At 37.5% G+C, this 22,716-nt stretch overlaps 1 protein-coding gene across 1 annotated transcript in view; it reads left to right on the plus strand.

Moving 5' to 3' along the window:
* The window catches only part of LRP1B (LDL receptor related protein 1B), a 744,151-nt gene that overhangs the window by 717,159 nt on the left and 4,276 nt on the right, over window positions 1-22,716 (plus strand). The window contains exons 85-91 of the mRNA XM_063341107.1: window positions 867-1,041; window positions 1,628-1,732; window positions 3,787-3,900; window positions 16,422-16,498; window positions 18,744-18,834; window positions 21,026-21,170; window positions 22,195-22,293. Of these exons, the coding sequence (XP_063197177.1) occupies window positions 867-1,041; window positions 1,628-1,732; window positions 3,787-3,900; window positions 16,422-16,498; window positions 18,744-18,834; window positions 21,026-21,170; window positions 22,195-22,293 (806 nt within the window). The remainder of the gene's footprint in view (window positions 1-866; window positions 1,042-1,627; window positions 1,733-3,786; window positions 3,901-16,421; window positions 16,499-18,743; window positions 18,835-21,025; window positions 21,171-22,194; window positions 22,294-22,716) is intronic.

Genomic DNA, 22,716 nt, shown 5'->3' on the forward strand with positions numbered 1-22,716 from the left:
TGGACCGGTTTAAGCTAATGCAGATGCATAGTTCAGAATTGATGCATCTTACGTATCAATTACTTCATCTGTCCATCAAGAACACCACCAAAAGGTCAACGCAAGATGCTAACTACACAGAACACATAAATAAAAATGAACCTAAATGTTAAGATAGCAGTGTTTTGTAGCTCTGGAAGCTTTTTCAGTCAGGCCGCTTGTTTTTTTTAAAGGGATGTGAAAAAAATGAGACAGTTACTGGTGCTTCTAAAGAGTTAAAGAATTCGCTACTTGAAATCTCAGTCCTGCTGGCATTTAAGCAGGTAAATAAGGTAATGGGGTCTCGCACAGTCTATAAAGATAAGCATGTATGTAGCTTTTTGTAGAACTTATGGATTATGTCTTTATGTATTATTATTAGAACTTCATGAAATTTTAATATGTGGATAAATGAAAATAAAACTTAATTATTTCAAAATACTGTTTCCATTTCAGTTTAGCATAATGCCGTTAATGCTAATGTGAATGTATCGAAAGGGTTTTATTCAGCCAATGTCCCATTAAATACATTAACATTACTCTGCTTTTCTCATCAGTAGCCTTTATATTATGTGGGATGATGCCATAAATGGTTAGACACCTAGAAGGGGAAAAAAAAAAACTCTTATGAGTTTATCCTTCTATTTCACTTCTCAAGACTACATCATTAACATATTATGTGTCTGTTTATGGGTTGTTCTTGATTCTTGTAGTTGCCACTGAGCCACCAGCTTCATTCATCATTTTGTTTTTGTTAGAGTACCTTTTAAAACATATAAAAATAACGTATTATTTTTATATGATACTCCTTAATCTCTTTTAGTAATAAGCTGTCGTGTTGCTCGCAGATGTTTGCCACCATTATTGTGTGAATTCTGAATCGTGTACTATTTCTGACGATGGGAGTGTCGAATGTGTCTGTCCGGTACGATTTGAAGGTCCAAAATGTGAAGTGGACAAGTGTGTCAGATGTCATGGGGGACACTGCATAATAACCAAGGACGGTAACGACGTAGTATGCAAGTAAGTGTGTGTTCAAATTTGTGTTCAAAATCATATATTTAATAATGATTTTATTGCATTATTGTTTAAATCTCTCATGCAGTGCCGAGCCTTGAACAGGTCACATTAGAACAGTTCCTTTGTGTGGCTCCTGCCTTTTCAAACCAACTTTTGGAGCACTCCTCACCACGGGGAGCATAATGTGTCAGGACACTGAATGGGTCCTCGCTTGGAAAAATTGGAATATTTAATAAAATTAACAGTCGAGTTCTACCACACTGTTCAAATCTGTTCATTCTGCAGTATCTGTGACAGTGATAGAGACACATTGTATGCTAATGAAAGTGTATGTAGTAAGATGTGCTGCTATATTGATCAGTAATTGTTTTCTAGAACAATAGTTTATTTTCATAAAAGGAAAGATTAAAAACATTTTGCATAATAAGCTCACTGACTGTGCTAGCTTCTCAAAGTGGAAGCCTAGAATTCTTGCAATCAGTAGATCTGATACATAAAATAAATATTTAATATGTAGATAATTATGAGGGAATTCACCAGATTTAATAAAATACTTATTGCTATTTGTAATTCTTTTTAACCGTGGCAGTTGCACTAACGGAAAGATTGCCTCCACCTGTCAGTTATGTGACGGCTACTGTTACAATGGTGGTACGTGTCAGCTGGACCCAGAGACAAATATTCCTGTCTGTCTGTGAGTATCCTGCATTAAAACCATTAAAATACCTGTGTGCCAACAAATAACAAAATTATTATGCACGTGCCTGTGTTTTTGATCTGTCTGGGATGTATAATGTGCTGGTTGCAGTCGTAACTTACAGTACTTTTTCTAGCAATTTCTGTAACCTGATACTTTGTCTACCTTTTTGTGATATTTGTATCGAAAAATATAACTTAAGATATATGTTGTGGATGCATATAGATACAAAGGTATATCTTTTGAGACTTCTAATAGTTTCAGGCCAGATCTAAAGTCCATTTAGGCATTTGTTCCGGAATGGAATCCGGAGGTACAGGATGGTTGCCTGCCCTCCTTCTCAAAGGTGGATTAAGTCTTTTTTCCTACAAAGATGGTCAGAGGTGGGGTGGTACACGCCTGTAAGGAACCCGATGGCTAGAGAATAGGAAGAATAACGTATCATTTATATACGTTATGGGTCGAGGATATGCTTGTGTATCTCGCGTTTCTTCCCCAGCCTTCACACTGCCCACAGTAGCTTGGCCGTCCTGTGGTGAGATTGCTCTCTCCCTCCTGCACCACTGTTGAGAGAATCATTCAGGATGCTTTTCTTAAGCCCAGATATCAAATACCAAAGGAAAGGTGATTCTGTAGTCTAGACAATGAAGAACTGTCTTAACAGGTAGAAAAGCCTACGTTTCTAGTCCTTTCTTGAGAGCTATGGTGTATCTTCTCTTTCAGCTGCTACAAAATACAGAAATAGTCATTGTAGAAAGAAATTAATTTCTTTCCTGCTCTCAGTTACACTGAGCTACCTAGTCATACTCCGGGTTTTTTTTTACGTTTGCCTAATAAATGATCCGATCTTTTCTGCACTGCAGAAAGGCTTCATTGTGGCTAGTCTTCCACTTCTCAGGACAATCTGGAGTCAAAGTATCCTCCAAGAACATATGAGGTGTTGGAAGAGAGGATTGGACTCGAGTGTCTCATTTCCAGGGTGACATAAGTAATTTATTGTCCCAAGGGATCTGGCATTACAATGTTGTAAATACAGATCCAGCCATCCCTTCATTTTGTTGATGCGTATGAGGTGGGTGATCTCAAAAGAGAGTGCCGGTTGTGTTCGGACTCCCATGGGAGTTACGAAGGGAAATGCCTAGATTTTGTAGTCTGACCAGTGTGAGACACGGACCCACTGCTCCTCCCTGGGAGACCTCAAGCACTTCAGAACGTGCAAAACTGTAGTTGGTGCACTACTGAAGAGAAGTTCTCAATAGATGTTTGCAGTTTAGGGGTTAGAAACAGAGGAATGCAGTTCTGCATGGTAGTCTTATTCAGCTGAAAATGCTTTAAGTGCCTATGTCTCTTGTTCTTTTTATTTTGATCCAGCCTTTTTTACCTGTTATTTTTACCTCCTTAAATGTCTTCAGTTGAGGTCTAGAGAGACTCATAAATCTCAGCAAAAGGAGAATATCACAGCTATAATATGTAAAGCCCAAATATGATGACTAAGTCTGGTGATTCATTTGCTTAAACACTTATAATGGCTATTTTGGAAGCTTGTGATTTTTCCTTTCTTTTTCCTTATAAAACTGGCTTCTTCCTTTTCAATTTCATATGGAACACCATAGCATCTCAAGGGAAAAAAAAAAGTTTCCTGCCTTAATTTGTGTAGGGATTTACAATACATAAATGCTGCAGCATATGCCAACAGTGTTAACAATGCTAAAAAAATGGTCATGAATATTTTAAAGGCCATTGCAATCTGGATCAATCAATACAAAGGTATAGTACATTTGACAAGAATACTTCGTTAAGAATGTTAGATTCCTGAACCCGTCAGTTAGCGTAGGCTTATTGTTTTAAAAGTGTTTGATCAACGCCCATGAGCAAACTTTTTGGTGTAGTCGGATTGGACCTTCCATGAAAAGCGAGTTTTAATTTTGTTATCTGTGGGTGTGTGCCTGTGTATGTGTGCGTGTCTTGCCATCATGATATATAATGCGTTTAAAATCTGTTCAGCAAAAGGCAGAATATTTATATAGGTCTATTTTACTGAAATTCTGCAGATGCTCTGTGGGGTTTAAAAGTCAGCGCTGTGACCAGAAAGTGAACCCTTGTGATTACTACTGTCAGAATGAGGGAATTTGCACTTTAACCGCGTTTAATGAACCGAGATGCAAGTAGGTTTAACCTTCCACTTAATGCCGCACATTCTGTGACATCATTTCAGGCCACAGTTCATTGGTTCAAGTCATGCACATTCACATACATTTCACAATATATACTTAATCTGGGGGCTCGTTTCTGTAATACACACTTACCCTTCGATAGTTGTGCTGGTGAGTGTATTTAAACATACTTTTGGAGTACCTGTATCATCGGAAGAAGAAATAAAAAACTTTATTTTTAATAAGTGAATTGAAAATATTGAAAATGCCAGTTGGCTTTAAATGTTCACGTTTTGAGGTATTTTACCGAGTTAATCCCACATAGCAAAAAGATTGGCAAACAGGGGCGTTGCTCAGGTTCTGTAGTCCAAACCTGACGTCCTGTGTCTCATCTGCACAGGGAAAGGAACAGAACAACTATTTAGGTACCACTTCAGGAGTTGAGATTGTATTCATAAGTCTCATTGTTAACTTTGTAGAAATAATGGTGTTAAATAGAAGCTGCTAAACAAAAATACGTGAGCTACATCATAACTTCGGTTTCTCCTGTGATAAAAAAAAAAATGTATAAACCAGATGCATTTGTATACTGTATTTCTCTGAAGGATTTTATGTTTATTTCTTAAAGAGAATGTTTTAATCCTCATCAGGGAAAGAAACAACTTTAGTCTTTGAAAATGCTGTAAGGCATTTTCAAAGAGAGATATGAAATACCAGTTTGATCGACAGAGCTTTACTCAACAGTTGTGATGCAAAAGTCAGAAGTGAAATCATAAGCCAAAGACCTAGACTTGGGATAAAGTCTGCAACTTGAACAGCTTTAATCTTATCTCATCTAACTGTCTGGTTTATGAAAACATAATACGCTGTGGGGATGTGATGCGGTTGTCTGGTGGGTAGCAATGACAGTGACTAGGTATGGTGAATTATCATCTAATTTTTTTGAAAAATATGATCCCAATTCCTTTGTCAGCGTTCTCAAGCAATGAAACTCTATGAGTTGAGCTATCACCAGTCCATTGGAAACCAGATTAGTGTTCTGACTACCACTTCTTAAACTTCGAGGAGTATGGAGCGGGTCTGTTGAACAGCATTTGTATGGGACGTTGTTCCTTGCAACAGTTTGTATCTCTGTGGATCATACTTGGGTTTTCAGAATAATGCAGCCCTAAGAGCAACTTGTTGCTCCCTGTAAGGTCGTGTATTGCAAGTACCTTTCCTCCTTTTCCTCTAAAATGCTCTCAAGAAGGCAACAGTGCAAAATTTCTTGTGGCACATTCTGATAGGTAAAACAGTCTAAAAATAAAGTATTGAGAATCTCTTCTGAATTTTACATACTCTCACAATTCTTAGAAATATTTTAACCATTTAAACTGTAAAATGTGGTGTTTTTTAAAATCTAATGATGGATTTTTACAGAAAAAATATGTAAAATAATTTTGTGGAGTTTTTTTAACATGAAATCTCATAGCCAATAAGGGTTAATTTCTGTTTCAGCTGGAGTCAAAACTAACATATACTGGCAGTAGGATTTTAGCCAAATTAATTGAATTAGGGACATCCTCAGTAGCATTGATATTTATTTTTGTGGCATTGCCTGTTCTCATGGTCTTTTGATCTCATTTAACTATATTTACTGTCAAAATGAGAAAAAGTATTAAAACCAAAGATTTTAAATCATGTTTGAATCTCTTACTTAGTCTTTGAATTGATAACATGAATTTTAACCTCTCAGAGCTTCTGTGTGAGGCCAGATGCCGACAACGGCAAGAATTCAGGCTAGCAACAAAAGGCCTCATAGGATCTACAGGCCCAGCAATCCTTTCTTCCCACTTTTCTAACTGTGTAGTTGAAAGAAGCGTGGAGACAGATTGCTAGAACAGGAACTATACTGAAAAGCTGTGCTGCCAAACCCTTCTTCCAGATAAATGAAGAATTTATTTTTCCATACGATACACTGTCCAGGACATGCATTGGTCAAAGGCTGGACTCATCTATAGAAAGTCATGAAACAGGCTTCAGAAATCCAAAGAAATGCGTTAGCTTTCTAGGACAAAGTGGGACTCTTCCTTTCTTTCTGAAATATATAATTATGGAAAAGTGGAAAAGAAAGGCTAAAAGAAGACAGAACAACAATGAAAAGCTGGGCTTGTGCAAAAGTGGTATTAGTCTCCATTTTCTTCCTTCCAAAAAGTGACACGCTGATACCCAAAGGACTATTTTGTTGATGAAAGCTGTGGGTCCTCCCTTTGGGAAGGTTGTGTTCCACAGAAAGGACGAGGAGCAAATTGCCACATTTTGAACATAGTGATTTGAGCCAGCAGTGTGCCCAGGTGGCCAAGAAGGCCAACAGCATTCTGGCTTGTATCAGGAATAGCGTGGCCAGCAGGAGCAGGGAAGTGATGGTGCCTCTGTACTGGGCACTGGTGAGGCCTCACCTCGAGTACTGTGTTCAGTTCTGGGCCCCTCTGTACGAGAGGGACATTGAGGTGCTGGAGCGGGTCCAGAGGAGAGCGACCAGGCTGGTGAGGGGTCTGGAGACCAGGGCATATGAGGAGAGGCTGAGGGAGCTGGGCACGTTTAGCTTGGAGAAGAGGAGGCTGAGGGGAGACCTCATTGCCCTCTACAACTCCTTGAAAGGAGGTTGGAGAGAGGTGGGTGTTGGCCTCTTCTCCCAGGTGAATAATGATAGGACCAGAGGAAATGGTCTGAAGTTGCAGCAGGGGAGGTTTAGATTAGATATCAGGAAGAATTACTTTACTGAAAGAGTGGTCAGGCACTGGAACAGCCTGCCCAGGGAGGTGGTTGAGTCACCATCCCTAGAGGTGTTTGAGAAACGTCTAGATGTGGCACTTCAGGGCATGCTCTGAAGGGCAGAGATTGTAGGTTGTTTGGTTGGACTCGATGATCTTAAGGGTCCTTTCCAACCATGAAGATTCTGTGATTCTGTGATTAACTTATTTTGTTTACTTATTATTTATTCTTACTATTCTGCTTTTATTAGGCACTTGTGCTATACAGTAGAGATAATAATCCAAGCTCAAGGAAAAAAAAAAAAGGCAGTAAAGCACAGCAGTAATACAATGAATTTTTGTGGAACTGAACTATCCTTTTGCTTTCAACTTGGCAGGGTATTTAAATATAGTTTTGGAAATTATTTTTTTTATTAAATGTATGTGTCCTGGTTTCAGCTGGGATAGAATCACAGAATCACAGATAGGGGTTCTGTGATTCTGTAGAGTTAATTTTCTTCCTAGTAGCTGTTATAGGCCTGTGGTTTGGACTTAGTATGAAAATAATGTTGATAAGGAAAGGCGGAAATGCGGAAGAAAAGAAGGGGGTAGAGAAAGGTTAAATTCAAGTTTCTCTTCAGTGTGGGGAAGGATTTCAGGCGAATTGGTAATCAGAAGTTAAAGTTTAAGTGAAACTTTAGTAGGTAATTCCCTTCACATTCAGAATATAAGTAGAGATAGAATTAGTGTTCTTGTTGTCTCTTTAGACTGATTGCTGGGTTAGTACGGCCGTGGCTGTCTGTGTCTAAGAGAATCTTCTAAATTGTTTCTTTCTTTACAAAGCCAAGGTGGCTTAGAGGAAGAGCAGCAAATAGTTGTTTGATGGAGTGGAAGACAGTTACAGTGATAGAGGGGAAGAAGCGTAACTCCATATGTCTCAGTTCTCCTTGCCAGCCTCAGTTCAAGCTCCAGTTGCTCCCAATATCTTGTGTTTTTCTGGCATCAAATTAGTTCTTAACTGGAGCTTGTTTATAGTTATATCAACCTGATACAGGCAAGTAGAGAACATCATGAAGGAATGAAGTAATCCCCTGCTTCACGAGAGTCATTGTGTCAGGGAAGAGGAGTCTCAAAGATTTTCTCTGTAAGTTCTGCTCCGTTGTTAGGGAAATGGCTTATCCCTCCAACCTTCATGTGTGGCCGTGCTATGTATGACATCTGTCTCTGAGAGACACTTATCTATGGGCTAAGGTTTTTCTTAACCGGTCTCTAATTCATGGCTGGCTGATTTTTAGAAGAAATAGGAAATGTCTGGGTTTATTGTCATTCAGCAGGAACTCCTCTCTCTCTCTCGCAGCCAGATCAGTTGAGAATGCAAACTTTATACCTAATCAAGCCCTTATTATCATTCAGTAAAGACAATAGAGAATAAGATTTATCTGTTCTAAAGGGCAATCTTAAAGCCATAATTATAAGGAGAACTATAAGACTGCAAGAACATACTCTCCTCTTACCAACCTGGACTGTTAGGGTACATTTTTATTTTATCTTCCTACCTGAAGGTTTTTTTAAACTTGAATGCACTAAATATTAGGTGCACGTTGGAAATAGAAGTCCTGATGTTCACCTAAGCAATTTAGGAATGAATTAAGGCCTTGCTGTGGCTGCATGTATGCCACCAAAAAGGGAAGTTTTTGTGAAGTTAGTCTCCAGTTTCAATGAATGCTCTGTCAGGTTTTAAAAGGTACAGAATATACTGTGTTTTTTCTTTGGATATAATGTCCTGCATAATCTAGATTATTAATTCTTAGCATTATTTTTATGCATATGAAGAACATTCTTCCCTTCCCCCACCCCCATTATTGTCCTTCTAGCTTAATAACGAAGATTGCGAGAGAATTTAATACAGAATGTTAAAACTTGAGGTACTGACCTTTTCTGAAAAATGTACCACGGAGGGTGTCTTTTAAAGAAGTGTTATCTTACATGCAGTTACTGTCTTTTTGGCATTCACGTACAAAGTTTTTTAAGGATATCTTTAGCACTAGTCACTGGTAGTTTGGGGGGCTGTGATGTGTATAATGTTAGAAACATATGAGAGATGTCTGAATTGCTCCAGTAACTTCACAGATCCGTTGAAAACAGAATAAAAAGGAGATCAGATTCAGACGTGAAATAATCAAGAAATGCTTTTTCTGTTTTTGTTTTTGTTTTGTTTTTTTTTTCACAAACTGTCAGTTCCATCTGTTTCATCAGTGTGTCTTCTATTTTAATGATTACCTTTATTTGCCTCTCTGTTTCCTTCTCACTAATAATCTAACTGCATATACATTCATGCAGGAGAAGCAAGGTTTAGAGAGAGATTACGCCTTGTCTGGTACCAATGACGAGAGTGGGGAAAAATTAAACCTTTCAAGTACACAATTTGGTCACAGGCTGTTACATGTTTCTTTAGTACAGAATATTGCCCTCTCTCACCTGTGTTTCTTTTATACCTTAACTGTAACAACAGGTTGCTATAATTCCATTTCTTTATTTGCATTACTATTATTATTTGAATCTGCATATAATGTGGTCTATTCTATTATTATTATTAGCATGTGCAAATGAATGTGATCAAATCATAACCCCCTTATACTAGGCATTCTAAAAATATAACGAAGGATAGTTTCTGTTATAAGTTTACAATCAAAACCGGTAGAAGATATAAATCATATTGATGCCTATCTAAAGCCAACTAAATTTAAAGAGAACTTTAAGTCCTCTAATGAGCTTTGGAGCAATGCTGCATGACTCTGGCTGAGGACTTTAAGGTGAAGATTATATTATGCTGGCTAATTAAGAGGATAGTAATTTAGTCATCCTTAGGTTACTTCCTGCATTAGAAGTGTGTGCAATTCTGCATGTCTGCAGTTTGTAACCTCTGTTTCCTAGGTGTCCTCAGAAACAGAGAAAGTCAGAGGACAGTGCACAGCATTGAACTAGTTGCCTGTGGCTAGATGGGTCGACTGTTCGGAGGGCTTCAAGTTGTGTGTGTTGTACTTCTACATTAGAACCAACATCAGTTCTTCTATAATGAAGAATAAGTCATCCTGGATAGTTTAATTGCTCGCAGTAAGCAGATGCATGATTTTGAGAGCAAATTAGATAGATAAATCATTGGTCTTTCAGCTTAATTAAAAGGCACATACCATACAGGAGCTTGAATGACAGCACGAGTTTGGCAACAGAGGAAACTGAAAAGTGAAGGGTGAAGAAATAACAAATTACTTTGTTTCTAAACTGAGAATTTTGGTGGAGTAATAGGTTAAAGACAACAGCAAACAAACGGGCAGAGAACAAGTTTTGGAATTGCTTAAAAGTGATAACAAGAAGCTTGAACTTGGAAGTGGAGACATGGATAAATTACAAAAATAATTCCTGCAGGACTGACATAAACAGAAGATGTGTCTTTGCCAGCTTTATGTCCAGTAGGCTGCAGAGAGACACTGTGTGTGGGCACACGTGTGTGTGTGTGTTTGTGATGGAAATCAGAAAGAAAAGAGTGCATTCCTCTTGATGGAGGAACTTCCCTCCAGCTCGTATTCCTGTGATGTTGCATCTTCCTCCGGACCTTCCTTTCGCCTTGAAAAATCTTCAAATAGGAACAGGTTTCATGTATGTCTTGTATAAATGCTCTAAGTACATGCAAGTTCGGAAGTAAATGTAAAACTCATAACTATGGCAAACGTCGGTTCCAAAAAAAAAAATAGGTTAAGGTACATCCATAGTCCGGTTGCGGACAAGAAAGAGGCTGTACCATGCACTCCCCTGACCGGCACTTTCTGAAGGTTGAGTAGAAAAAGCCACTGCAGCGTAGAACAATTGCAGCATTGAGAAGAGCGCCTGAGAGTAGAAGGCAGTTGTAACCGTGACAGACAGTATAAGTCAGAGAACAGGAAAATTTTATCAAGTATCTTGCAATAAGTGTTTTCCATATGATTTCCTGGGGTATATTTAATGAGCTCCCCAATTACGATAGGGATTTTACAGTATTACGCTAGTTCTTTGAGAATTTTCAACTGAAAATACCTTTGTTGCAGATGTCTTGAAGTTGAAACACAATCAGCAGGTTACAACTATATTATAGAAGATCTTTCATTCAGTTTGTATAGCAAACTAGTATTAGGTCAAGAATTAAATGCAAACAGATGCTTGAAGAGCGGTTGTCAAAGGAAGAAATGAGAAGACCTTCTAAAAGAGGAGTATGTCTGTTTTTCACTGAACGTTTACTAGCTAGGCTGTAGCGCAGATATCCTTTGTCCATGAGTTTAAAATTGTTTGGATAAAACTTGCGCAGTAGCTGCTGCTGTACATCACTGCTTACTTCGCCTCTGTGAGGAGGCAAAAATGTGGTTTGTCATATACCTATTGATCCAGTCATTTCTCATTCTTTTTTCTTTTTTTTTTACCATTTCAATCTCTTCTTTTCCTTTTGCTTTGTTGCTCAGTGTAATTTCAGCTACAGTCATAGTCATCTAGATATGCTTAATTTTTATATATTTACTCTATGTTAATAGTAATACTTGCGTAGCATACGTACGGTAGACATATTGCTAAAAGCACGGTGTTTAATGACCCTCAATTACTTCTTTTTCTTACCTTGGAATGATAGAGGCTGAGTTGTGTATGAAGGCTTGTTCCTTTGCAGTCAACACCGTGGAGCAGCTGTGAGTGATGATTTGTGTATAGTAATGCCATGCACAAATTAACATTCACGTTTAAAGTCACATTTTATTTTTTCATGTATGTTGTTACTAAATTTAAGATTCTTTGGGTTCCTCAAAAGTAAGTTTCTGCTGTTTTGCCTGCTTATGGATTATGTAATTTTCCTATTCTTAATTTATTGGATTGTAAGGTAACTTGTATTTCATTTTCAAGTAACATGGTGAAGTTTCTGTCCCTTGGCTTCTACATTGAATTCCTTCACTTTGTTTTCCTTATAAAAATACCAAGTGATGCTTATTAGAAAAAAAATACTAAAATGTGGTCTGTTCATGTATAAAATAATTATAGAAAATTTATTATTTGAAAATAATTAAGCCATACAATATAGGAGAAGGTACAGGATGTGCTATTGATCAAAGTTTTGGGTGGCTTTTTTGGTCTTTCATTAATATTAAAGTTCTTGGTAACTTTGAGGCTTTATCTTTGGGTATAACTCTATACTATCAGCTCCCTGTATGAAGTATCGCTAAATTTAGTGTAAGGAATAGTTTAGTGATTTGGTTTAGTGCAAGGATTTCGTCATCCTATGTCATCCTACAGAGTCTGGGGGAAAAAGGGGACTATTTTTATTTCCATATTTGAGTGCAATTTAATACAGATAGTAAATAACTATAATCCAGATGTTCTCTTCTCTCGTCTTACAAATGGTTTTAATATTAATGATAAGATGCATTCCAGTGAAATTTTAATGTAAGTGTTCTTAAAGTAATGAGGCTGGATACTTTCTTTAGGATGTTTTATTATACGTTCCTATCTATGCCAATGTAAAAAGAAAAGCAAAGTTAGAAAATGACTTTGTATAATGAAGAAGTATCATTTATAGGTAAGAAACACTTTCAATTCCCCTTCCACCTCTATTTTGTAATGACTGTTTCACAGATTCTGTTACACATCTAGACTAATCTTTCAATGCTGCTTTTGTCGGTTTTTTTGATACATGCTGGTATATTGAGTTGGAAAGCAGTTGTCTACAAAAGCACTTTTAGCTGCATATTAAGCCTGCTATATTATATTTTTATGACAATGCCTGTGGCACCAAAAAATATGGAAAAAAAAAAAGAGGAACAAAACAGAAAAAAATTACACACTGCCACCAAATTAGCCTTTTTACTAGGTTGTTCTGTTTGTTCAGACATTTCATAGTCAAATGGTTCCTTTTGGTCAAGTGCCCATATAATTGAGTTTAGAGTGTTTCAGTGCACTGACCTGTAAGGGTTATACAAAAATAGAGGAGAAAGACATTTTCTCTCATGAATAAATTCGGTAACAGCAGAGTGATCAATCTCTGAAATGTGAACATCTTAGTTCTAACTATTCCTCATTACAAGCGGGACACTTGTATAATTTCAACCGGTATAATTTCAGTTTAAAGTTTTTTAAAACATCTCTCCTGTAATACTCTTTCCTCGAAATAGACAAATCCTGTAGCGCAGGCATGCTGCATCTCAGAATGCGTATCCCAAGCAGCCATCTCTTTCTAAATGCAGAGATAAATTGTAACACAGAGAGCTGTAGCATATTTTTATGAATGACCTTGGCAGCAGACTGGATACAGCCTTTATTTATTACGTTCCCTTTCAGTTTTTATAGTGGCGTTCTCTCTGATATTGTTGCTCTTTGACCTGTTTGCCGATTCTGTTGGGAACTGGAGATTTCACCTTAAGACGTTCACTGTCGCGCCTTGCGCCACTCAACTGACTCCAGCCTGTCCTTCGCTGTCGGGCTCCCCATCTGTTTCCATCTGTATTTGTTTATGTGTATCTCAGATTAGACATTATCACTGTTCTTTCTTCACAGTTCTTGATGATATGAAAGTCTTCAACGAAACCACTGGCTTTATGCAGTTCTGCTTTGTTAATGCCTTTCTGTTTGTCCGTACTTCAAATGTCCTCTCTCTGACCACACAGCTATTGGCAATGCAACAGAACAAAAGCTCTGGGCACCAAACGATTTGAAGGAGGTACAAAGAACCGTGCTTCAAATTGAACCAGAAGTCAGTTCCCTGAGTCTGAGTTTAAGGGTCTTAATATCAGAAAATGTTATGATTAAGAACAATTTCTATCTACCATATCTGAAGACAATTGAAACTGGTTAAGACCGGCTCATTTCCCTTGTTCCGACAAGAACAGTTGTCCGTGTCCCAACCCCATCATTATTCACGTGCCTGCTCATGGCTAATTTTCTGTGTCAAATTCCCTTGCAGACAACATACCTTTCCCCTGGGCTTTATTTTTTTTTTCTATTCTGTCTGCCCAAGACAAGTCTTTAGGAGCTTGCTGAACCGTAAAAGGGCAATCATTTTACCTCTGAGCATAGAAGGAAATGACTGCCATCCTGTCAGCGTCAGTCCCTTTGGACTTTATTGGAGACAGCAAGCATTTGGAAAAAATGAAAACGAAGTGGTGACTAGCTATCGTGTTTTTATGAGACTTTTATCAAATGCCTCAGAAGTGTTTCAGTATTGCTGACTTTTACAATTAAAATGCCAAGATAAGTAAAGAACTGCTAATATTCTTACCTTAATTCGTTTCTGTGTTTACTACATATATAGCTGTAGGATTTCTGTCTTCACCAGCTGTTGTGGTGTCATATCTGCTGTAAGATTCTGAAGAGCATAATTGTACATTATACACAATTTTTTCATAAGCTTATACTTGCATGCTTCATAGTGATTCTTTTGCTAGTCTCACTATCTTACATACTTTAAACTCCCTTAAGACAGATTTATAATAATGATTCCCTTATACAGCAGAAGCATTCGAAACCTTCAATATAAGGATTTAGGTACAGAGTTAAGATATGTCTAACTCTCAAAGAAATATTTCTCTTTCAATCGTGTAGTACTAAATGAAAATTGCCTCTCATAACAAGCTTTAATCACATGAGCTGAATCCCCAGCAGCAATGATGCAAAACTTCCAGTAAGAAATACAAAGACTTTATTATTATACAAAGACTGTAAAAAAAAAAAATGGAACAGATCCGTATTCTAAAAGATGAAAATCATGTGTTCCAAAAGATGAAAATCATGTGTTCCATGTGACTTAGAGTGTGCTAAAATGGTGCTAAGCAGTAGGGGAAATGTCAGTTGGGTTCAGTTTAAAAAAATATTTTTGTGAACCATAATGTGTGTAATTAATTAGTAATTGGGCGGTTCCTTTGCAGTGAGGAAATTTAAGTGTGTATTTACCATGTTTATTTAAGTAAACAAATTTATTTCTGTAAACATGAAGAACTTCTAAATTATAGTGCAGTTTATCTATTGTGTGAAAAATTTTGAATCAGCTATCAATTAATAAGCATGTTTTTAAAGACCATCTGTGCCTTATCTCTGTAGAGTTCGAGTTAAGCACCTTCATAACATATCCTACCAGAAAGGAAATTAGTTCCCAGAAAAAAAGTTGAAACTTAATATGAAACCCAGTAAAGAGATTTATCTGAACGTTGGATTGTGCTGGAATAGGTTTAGGAGCAAAGAGAGAAACTACCCATTCCGCTGCAGTGAGCTGCAAAGACCAAGAGTCAAAGAGTCAAAACCACCACCAGCAAAGCTGGCTGGGGCTCTCCTGGAAGAATTCCACAATTTTTGCCTGGAATATTTTGTACCTTTCCAAACCTTTTTATATTCTAGAACAATGTCAGTTATTAAGCATGTCCGCTTCTAAACTTTGCAATTTGTTAAATCCTTAGAAAGGCATCAGGTAACAGTAGTTCTTAGAACTGCGTGGAAGGTAATGCTCTATTGCATTTTCCTAAAGATAACCCACATTGAAATTCATAAATAATTCAAAAACACTTAGAAAAAATATGATTCATTGCACAATATGCAACAGAGGCAGATGAAAAGTGACTATTTCCTGCTGTTTCCACAAGGAGAGTTTGAGGTTCTGTGGTAAACTTAATTATATTTACAGCAGGATGAATAAGCAATTGAATTTCATTCAGGTACTTGTTTCCACTTTTTGATGGATTTGCTGAGTCTGCACACATGGACTCCTTGTGTTTGCTTGCATGCATGGAGAGCATTCTGAATCCCAATTGAAGAAATATTTGCATATTGATATTCACACAAGGAAATTACAGCAGAATAGCGTTGTGCTCATCCAGGCACCTGGCTCATGAGGCGTATGTTCTGAACATAAACAGCTTTCAGGGCCCTCTGAAGCCAGTAGATCCTCGTGTTCCTTCAGGACAGCTCTTTATGCTTGCTTACACATACACATATATATATTTCTACAAATACATATCTAGTTATATAGTTCAAATTAAAAAAAAAAAAAAGATAAAGCCATTAAATTGTGGAATTTCCAGGAAAACGTTTGAATCTGAAAGCAAAGAAAAGGAGAACTTCAGTTAATTTGTGAATATTCGTCAAAGATAGGTCTTTGTTCAAGTAAATTGTTACAACCAGGTCTGTAAGAACTATTCTGTGGTAAACTTCGCATTATCCAGAGCAATGGGGGACAGCAGAACTGGGGAAGGGGCCAATTGATGTGGATACTGCAGGTCGCTGGACGCGTGTACCAGTTTATGTCCAGTCAGATGCTTTGTGCGATACGGACGTGGCTGTTAGAGCTTCTAGGTGAAAGCTGACCCTAAACCAACATGGTGCAAATAAAGTGCCTTAGCAAATAAGCCCTGCTGGACTGAGTTGGCTTGGCGTGGATCCACCTCAAGTTTTCCTTCGTTATTGCACTGTAGGCAGTAGTTGGTTTAATGGGATGCTAATATACCGTTGATTATGCCTGTTTTGTTATTCAAGAATTCTGGAAGAGGACTCTGGAATGAAGATTGTAATGATAATAACAGGAGCTGAAGATACAGAGCTGTAGTTTTAAACTAGAAACCTAGTCAGAATGTTGTAAGTGCCATGACGGAGTACTGCTGACTCCTTCCACAAAGCTTATGCTTTATTTTGGAGAATCACTGTTGCCATTCGCATAGCTCTTGAGAAGATGCTGGTGGTCGCTTTGGTAGGTTAGTGTGTTAACAGCTGACATCTATTAATTTTACCATCTTAATTGGCTCCTTTTAGATGTTCAGCCAACTGGTCAGGCACACAGTGTGAGAGGCCAGCTCCCAAAAGCAGCAAGTCTGACAATATCAGTACAAGTAAGTACTTCAAATAACTGCTATCGCTTGTCAAATTTGGCTCAGTTTAGAAATTTTAACCTGGTGATATTTTAGAATGTTATGAAACGTGCTGGGTACCTGTATTAAAAAATAAAATGAAATAAAATGTAGCTATCTCTTGGCTTTTTGATTGACATTTGGTGTTTCCTGAGATGGTTCGGATACAAGCCATGTGCTGTACATTCACTGCTTCAAGGGCTAGCCTACGCTTTTCCTAAAGAAAGTGTATCAAGTGGCAAGTGCTTGGTGCTATCGCTGCTGTGCAGAGAACTGGTATGAGACCTCTGACCATTTAAGTCCTACTGAAAGCATCAAAGATACAGTTATAAGTAGTGCATAACTTTTGCATTGGCTGTCTGCAGAGGTTTGAATTTTACCTACTGTGAAAATCATCCTGGAAGTAAGAATAGCTCCCGTTGTATTTTATTTTTTTTAAACATGTCTGTAAGCATAAAAGGATGGTATTGCTACGCTATTGGCAGTTTAAACTGGACAAGGTTCCCTGCAGTGCATTGAGTATGCTGATGGTACCCTGCTGTACATCTCTCCGTCACATTTAACCCAACCGGAGCAGTAAAACGGAGCCCACTATTCAGGTCAGCTTGAAGCTTAGATGAAATCTTCCTAGCGATCCAGACAAGTGAAATAACGCTTCAAGCTGGAAACAGGCAGAAAAGCAGCCAGAACCTAGATCAGTATTTCTCGTTGAGAGAATACCTGCTACGATGTAGGAAATGGGTGTCCACCTTGTGCCTGCTGCTAGACCCCACGTGGCACCACGGTCACCAGATGGCAATTCGTGCCTGGTGGGCTGGTTTTCAGTATTACTTTTTTTTCATGTTTACCTACCAAGACAAAATGAAACCTTTTATTTCTTTTTTTTTTCCTTCCTAAGTAGAAGATCCAGTTGTTTATCAAATGTCATCTTAAAATAGCATTGTTGTAATGTCCTTTATATGTGGAATCTTCATAAGCTGAAGTGAACTCAGGACGCTTCAAGTATTTATTCACTAGTACTTCATTTCAGGCCTCTGACATCCTGACTTGGCTTTCAGTAAGCCTTCAGGCAGAATTCAGTTCTTTGTTTACACTGTTTATTGTGGAGCAGAGACTGCCAACAGCCTTTTTTTTTTTTTTTTTTAGTTAATCAATAAATTTAACAATTTTCAATCAGTGAAACAACCAGCAATATTTTTGTTTTCCACCACTTAAGGATTGTCATATTAAAGGAAACGCACGACATTCCACATTGGCTTTATACTGGAGTCCTGTAGTTTATAAAGGCCATTTTTTTATAACATAAAAATTATTTGTTGCATGTATTTCTTTATTGCCAGGTACGTACATGAAAGCCAAGAAATTATTAGAAAGGTACAATTCCTGACCTTAATTTTGCAGGTAGTCTCATTTCAGTGAAGTTACCCACCAAAATAATGTTAAGCCCATTTTCTTCCCTGTTCCCTCCTCCTTTAGCATCGCTGTCTGATCTGTGCACTGTTTTTCTGCTACATTAAGCATTATTGTAGTTTCCTTGATTGCCTATATCAACATAACAAAATTATTGGCTCTCAAGTGCCATGCAGTAAAACGCAGGAATGCACCAACCATCTAGAAATGAATATTGCTTACTACTTTTCATTTTCCCCCAAATACGAGTTATAAATACATATAAATGCTAATAATGGAATCCTTCAATCAGAGCCATGCCTACTGGATATTTTAAATGAACAGTTGCGTGTCTTAAATAAACTACTGAGGATGATGGGGGCAGTTAAAGTCAGTGGCCGTGCCTCTCCAGTCCAAATAGTTCAGCAGTTCCACGCTCCCTCATACTGCAAATGGACGTCTCTCCCTCACGTTTAACCCAACCGGAGCACTAAAACGAAGCCCACTATTCAGGTCAGCCTGAAGCTTAGATGAAATCTTACTCCTTCATCACTGCAAATGAGGGCAGGGAATTAGTCCAAAGTACATTGGTATCCGGAAAGAGGAAGGTCCTGATCTGTTGATAAAAGTACTTGCGTGTACACCATTAACTGTAATGATATTATTTTTTTTTATTGATCCACATTAAAATCTCAAATCAGTGAAGCTCATCACATGAAATTCCATCTGTTGGTGAGGGAAATTATTCTTTTTAAATGAATTTAACTGTTTTACAGCTGTGAAGAAATTATTAGGTGTAGCTGTGAGTATTCAATGATGCTTCCTTTTCCTGTTTTAGGAAGCATCGCTATCATTGTTCCTCTTGTTTTACTGGTGACTTTGATCACTACTCTGGTAATTGGACTATTTCTTTGCAAAAGGAAACGAAGGTAAGTAATTTTATATTGGTGTACGAAGTAAAAAAGTAAATCTTTAAAGTATGTGCATCTTTTTGATATAAAACATTCACTTTATATATGTTTGAGAAGATATTAAAAAAACCCACTATAAACAACCCAAAACCTCTTTCTGGGTGCAGTGAGTTAGTTACGTTCTGCTTCTTGCTGGAGTAATCATGTCGATTATTTATACTTATATTCCACCTACACTAGTAAAGAAAATGTAGTTCTTTTCTTATCCAGTTTGCTCAATCCTGCCAAGGCCATATAAGTGTTAATAATTTTATCCAGAGACTTAGTAAACAGAATTAATGTATTTCATTGGAACCATGTAATTAATAGTGTTTATGGCTATACTTTCAGATAGAGCCTGTGCAGAATTTCCAGTTTCTAGTTACAGTTAAATTCATTTACGCTGATTAGTTCTTTTCAATTTTATGTAAGATATAGTGAAGATGGAAAGAGTGGTGAAAGCATCTACCGTAGAGTCCTAAGCCGTGTCATCATTGCTGTATTTCTTTAGTTCCTTGCACAGGAAGCCAAATTCCAGCATTAAACAGTGAATCTTTGGTTCTCTTGAATTTAGCTGCCTTCGAGCTGACAATGAATTTAGGGAGTGTAGTAGAGAGTTTGACTTTGGCCATTTCTTCCAAGGCCGTGGTGGGTGGCAGGGGAAGTAAGGGTGTTTCTGCTGTATGCAGACAACTGAGAGCTGCCACCTTTCTCGTGTTCAGATTTAACAAGGAAAGATTCCAAATAATAAGGATATGGCCAACTGGGGAAGACCTGGACTATTTCAGTCCTCTAGATTAAAAGAATCTTTTAAGGTACTATCATCTAGCACCATGCATAGCACCCCCCTTGCAAACTGTGGTGCTAAGTAGTAAGCATTAATTTTTAAATCCTTTTTGAAAAGCCAACAAGATAAATACATACCCTGACCATACTGTTAGTAACGTTGACCCTGCCAGGCTCCGTGGATGTCACCACGTGTTTATGTACCTAAAGACCAAATGTAGTGATAGCCAAATCCCCAAAACCAGTTGCTGGTCTGTAAATCTTTTAAGTGGAGCAAGTTCTTGAGAATAACTTGTTAAATAATAGAGCTTCAGGAGAGAAACAGAGCTAACCTCAATAAAGAACTTTTTTGCCTTAAAATTATATTTGAAAATGTATTTTAGCTTGGGGTTTTTTTTATCTCTTCAAAGACTGTCAAGTATTAAATTAGGTATAGGTGTTCAGCACTTGTACGCTACAGATAAGTGCTTATTTTAGGAAATGTTTTTTCTCTGCCATTTCTGAAAAACACAGATCTTTTAGTATCCTGGATTTCAGACGCTGACTGCATCTTTCTCAACCAAACAAAAGGACTTTACTACTATTGTCCTGAGTGTGACCTCCCTATTATTCCCTTGTAATTCTAGAGAACATATTGCATTGGGAAAAATTACCCTCTCGAGGTTATTTCAATTGCTCAGGCTAAAATCACCTCCTTACCTAAAAGAAATGAATCCAGCCACTAAAACAATTCAACTCAATAGCTTACCTTTACTGATAACCAACTCAAGGTTAAAAATAAGACTCTATCTTTTATTAAAGTTTGGAAAAATTCAAGTTGAACTTCAGCTTTCCAGTAACCACTGGCAGGGAATGCAAACTGGAACTATGAGAAGTTCATACATTTTCAATGCATCGTAATGAAACCATTTGCTTGTCTTCAGATTACAACTGACTTTGGGCAACTGATTTCAAACGGGAGTGAAATGAGTGAGCAAGGGAACATGACTCCTGTTCGCTCCATCTTCATTACTGCAGGGAATCTGCAATGAATTTGCAAGGCTCTCCTTGGGAAGCGAGGCAAATCTGGAAACAGTAGGGGAAGTCAGGGTTATAGACAACGGCTGAGCACTTTGTATGAATTCTTTCCGCTACAGCCAAACTGAGAAAAAGAACAAAAACTACTTCCAGCTTATGTGAGATCTACACACGAACTCAGATTGCACTTGGTTTGAAAAATGGAAGGATTTTCTGATTGTCTCTGCAGGAAACACTTTTTCATCCTGTTGGTATTAATGATTAAAGAGAAGTAAAATAAAATTTGTAGTATTAGAGGATGAAGCATCCAAGATGTTACTTGTCAAGTCACTGGCTTCTTTTTTGTGTGTGTTTTTATTTATTATAGGACAAAAACTATCAGAAGACAACCTATTATAAATGGAGGAATCAATGTAGAAATTGGCAATCCGTCATACAACATGTATGAGGTGGGCCATGATCACGGTGAAGGTGGTCTTTTAGCCTCAGATTTTACTGTAAATGCAGAAAAGGTAATTTTTTTTCTTTTTCTAATGGCAAAATCACTACCTGTTTTGTCCTACAAAGGTTTTGACTTTAAATGTACTTAATAGAAACAAAAAATAATGACATTTAGATTTAGCAATATAAAGGCAAGCTAGATTTCATTAGCATAAACTTCATGTATATATTAACAGTTGTTTTGCAGTCTGATGCTTGCTGATGGACAGTATTCCTAGTGCTTGCGTTTTACCAAAACAGAGTTAGAACTAAACTACAAAATGAGGTTTTTTTTCATAGACATATCTGCTTAAGTTGCCAAATTGTAACCTATCTTTTTAGTCTAGTTGCAAAAACTGAATGGAAATACATTGTCGTACAGTCTACCTTTTGAAGTGTGAAAGAGTGTATTTATATACGAAAACTTATTTCATATATGAAAACTTCCAAAAGCCTAAAGAATTCAGAGTCCTGGCTGGATAGATAGATTAAATGTTTACACAAAGCTAGTAAGTATTATCATTTTCTTGTAAAAGATGCTGTCACTTCTGCGGCACCACTCTTCAGTGATTGAACTCCCTGAGTGATGTGACATGGGATGAACCGAGTAATGCTGCGATATCTTTCCTAGAGCTCTGTAATCAGACATACACCAAAGGGCAGCCATCATTCTGTGGCATTTCTGACAAAGCAATAACCGGATTACTGTTAGCTCTAGGAATGACATCGCTGAATCACACAGTCAGTGTGCTGAATACAAGAGGTAAGCTGAAAATGGAGTTGCTCGCCGGAGGAAGGGTAACTGAGCCAACGCTTATTGTGAAGTCTGCCTCTAATCCTTCATGGAAAATGACTTTAAAATGCTGAATTTTATTCTTATTGAATACAAGAATTTTTCACGCTGAAGAATACCTGTAAGTAGATATATATTTTTTTTAACTGTAGGTCACTCTAAAACAATGTTTTTAATCAGTGCACTGTTTATTTAACAGTGTTGATAAGTACACGTGGAAGATGCTCTGTTAGCACAGAAACTAAAATTTTCTGTTTATACAGGCCAGATACATAGGGGGAGGGCCCACTGCATTCAAGCTTCCCCACACAGCTCCATCAATCTACCTAAACTCTGACTTGAAAGGACCACTATCAACAGGGGTGAGAAATGATGATTCAAATCCATTTCATTCCACCACAGCCCCTTTCTAAAGAAAGTTTGTCTGTCATTTCAGAATAGAGGCATTTTCTGTTTGGTTTTAATTTTGTTTTTCTTCTTTTAATGGCAAGAAGAATGACAGTAAATAATACATTTTCTATTTGGAACAAAGGGTTCCTCTCTGCATACAGAATTTCATCTGTACCTTTCATTGTAACATGATCTAAAACTGCAAACGTGTCGTTGCAAAGGAGTGCAAAACCAGTAGACAATGTGATGCTTTTCCATAGCATTATATGAGTTTAGCGTAGCATTCACAGCCATGTATCTTCATATATTTGCAGTTTATGCGTAATTACAGGCATTTAGTGAAGTTTTTCAAACTGAAGGAAGTTCCGAAATAAATGAAAACAAGTACTATTACT

This window comes from Chroicocephalus ridibundus, chromosome 7 (assembly GCF_963924245.1).
Source record: "Chroicocephalus ridibundus chromosome 7, bChrRid1.1, whole genome shotgun sequence".
NCBI lineage: Eukaryota > Metazoa > Chordata > Aves > Charadriiformes > Laridae > Chroicocephalus > Chroicocephalus ridibundus.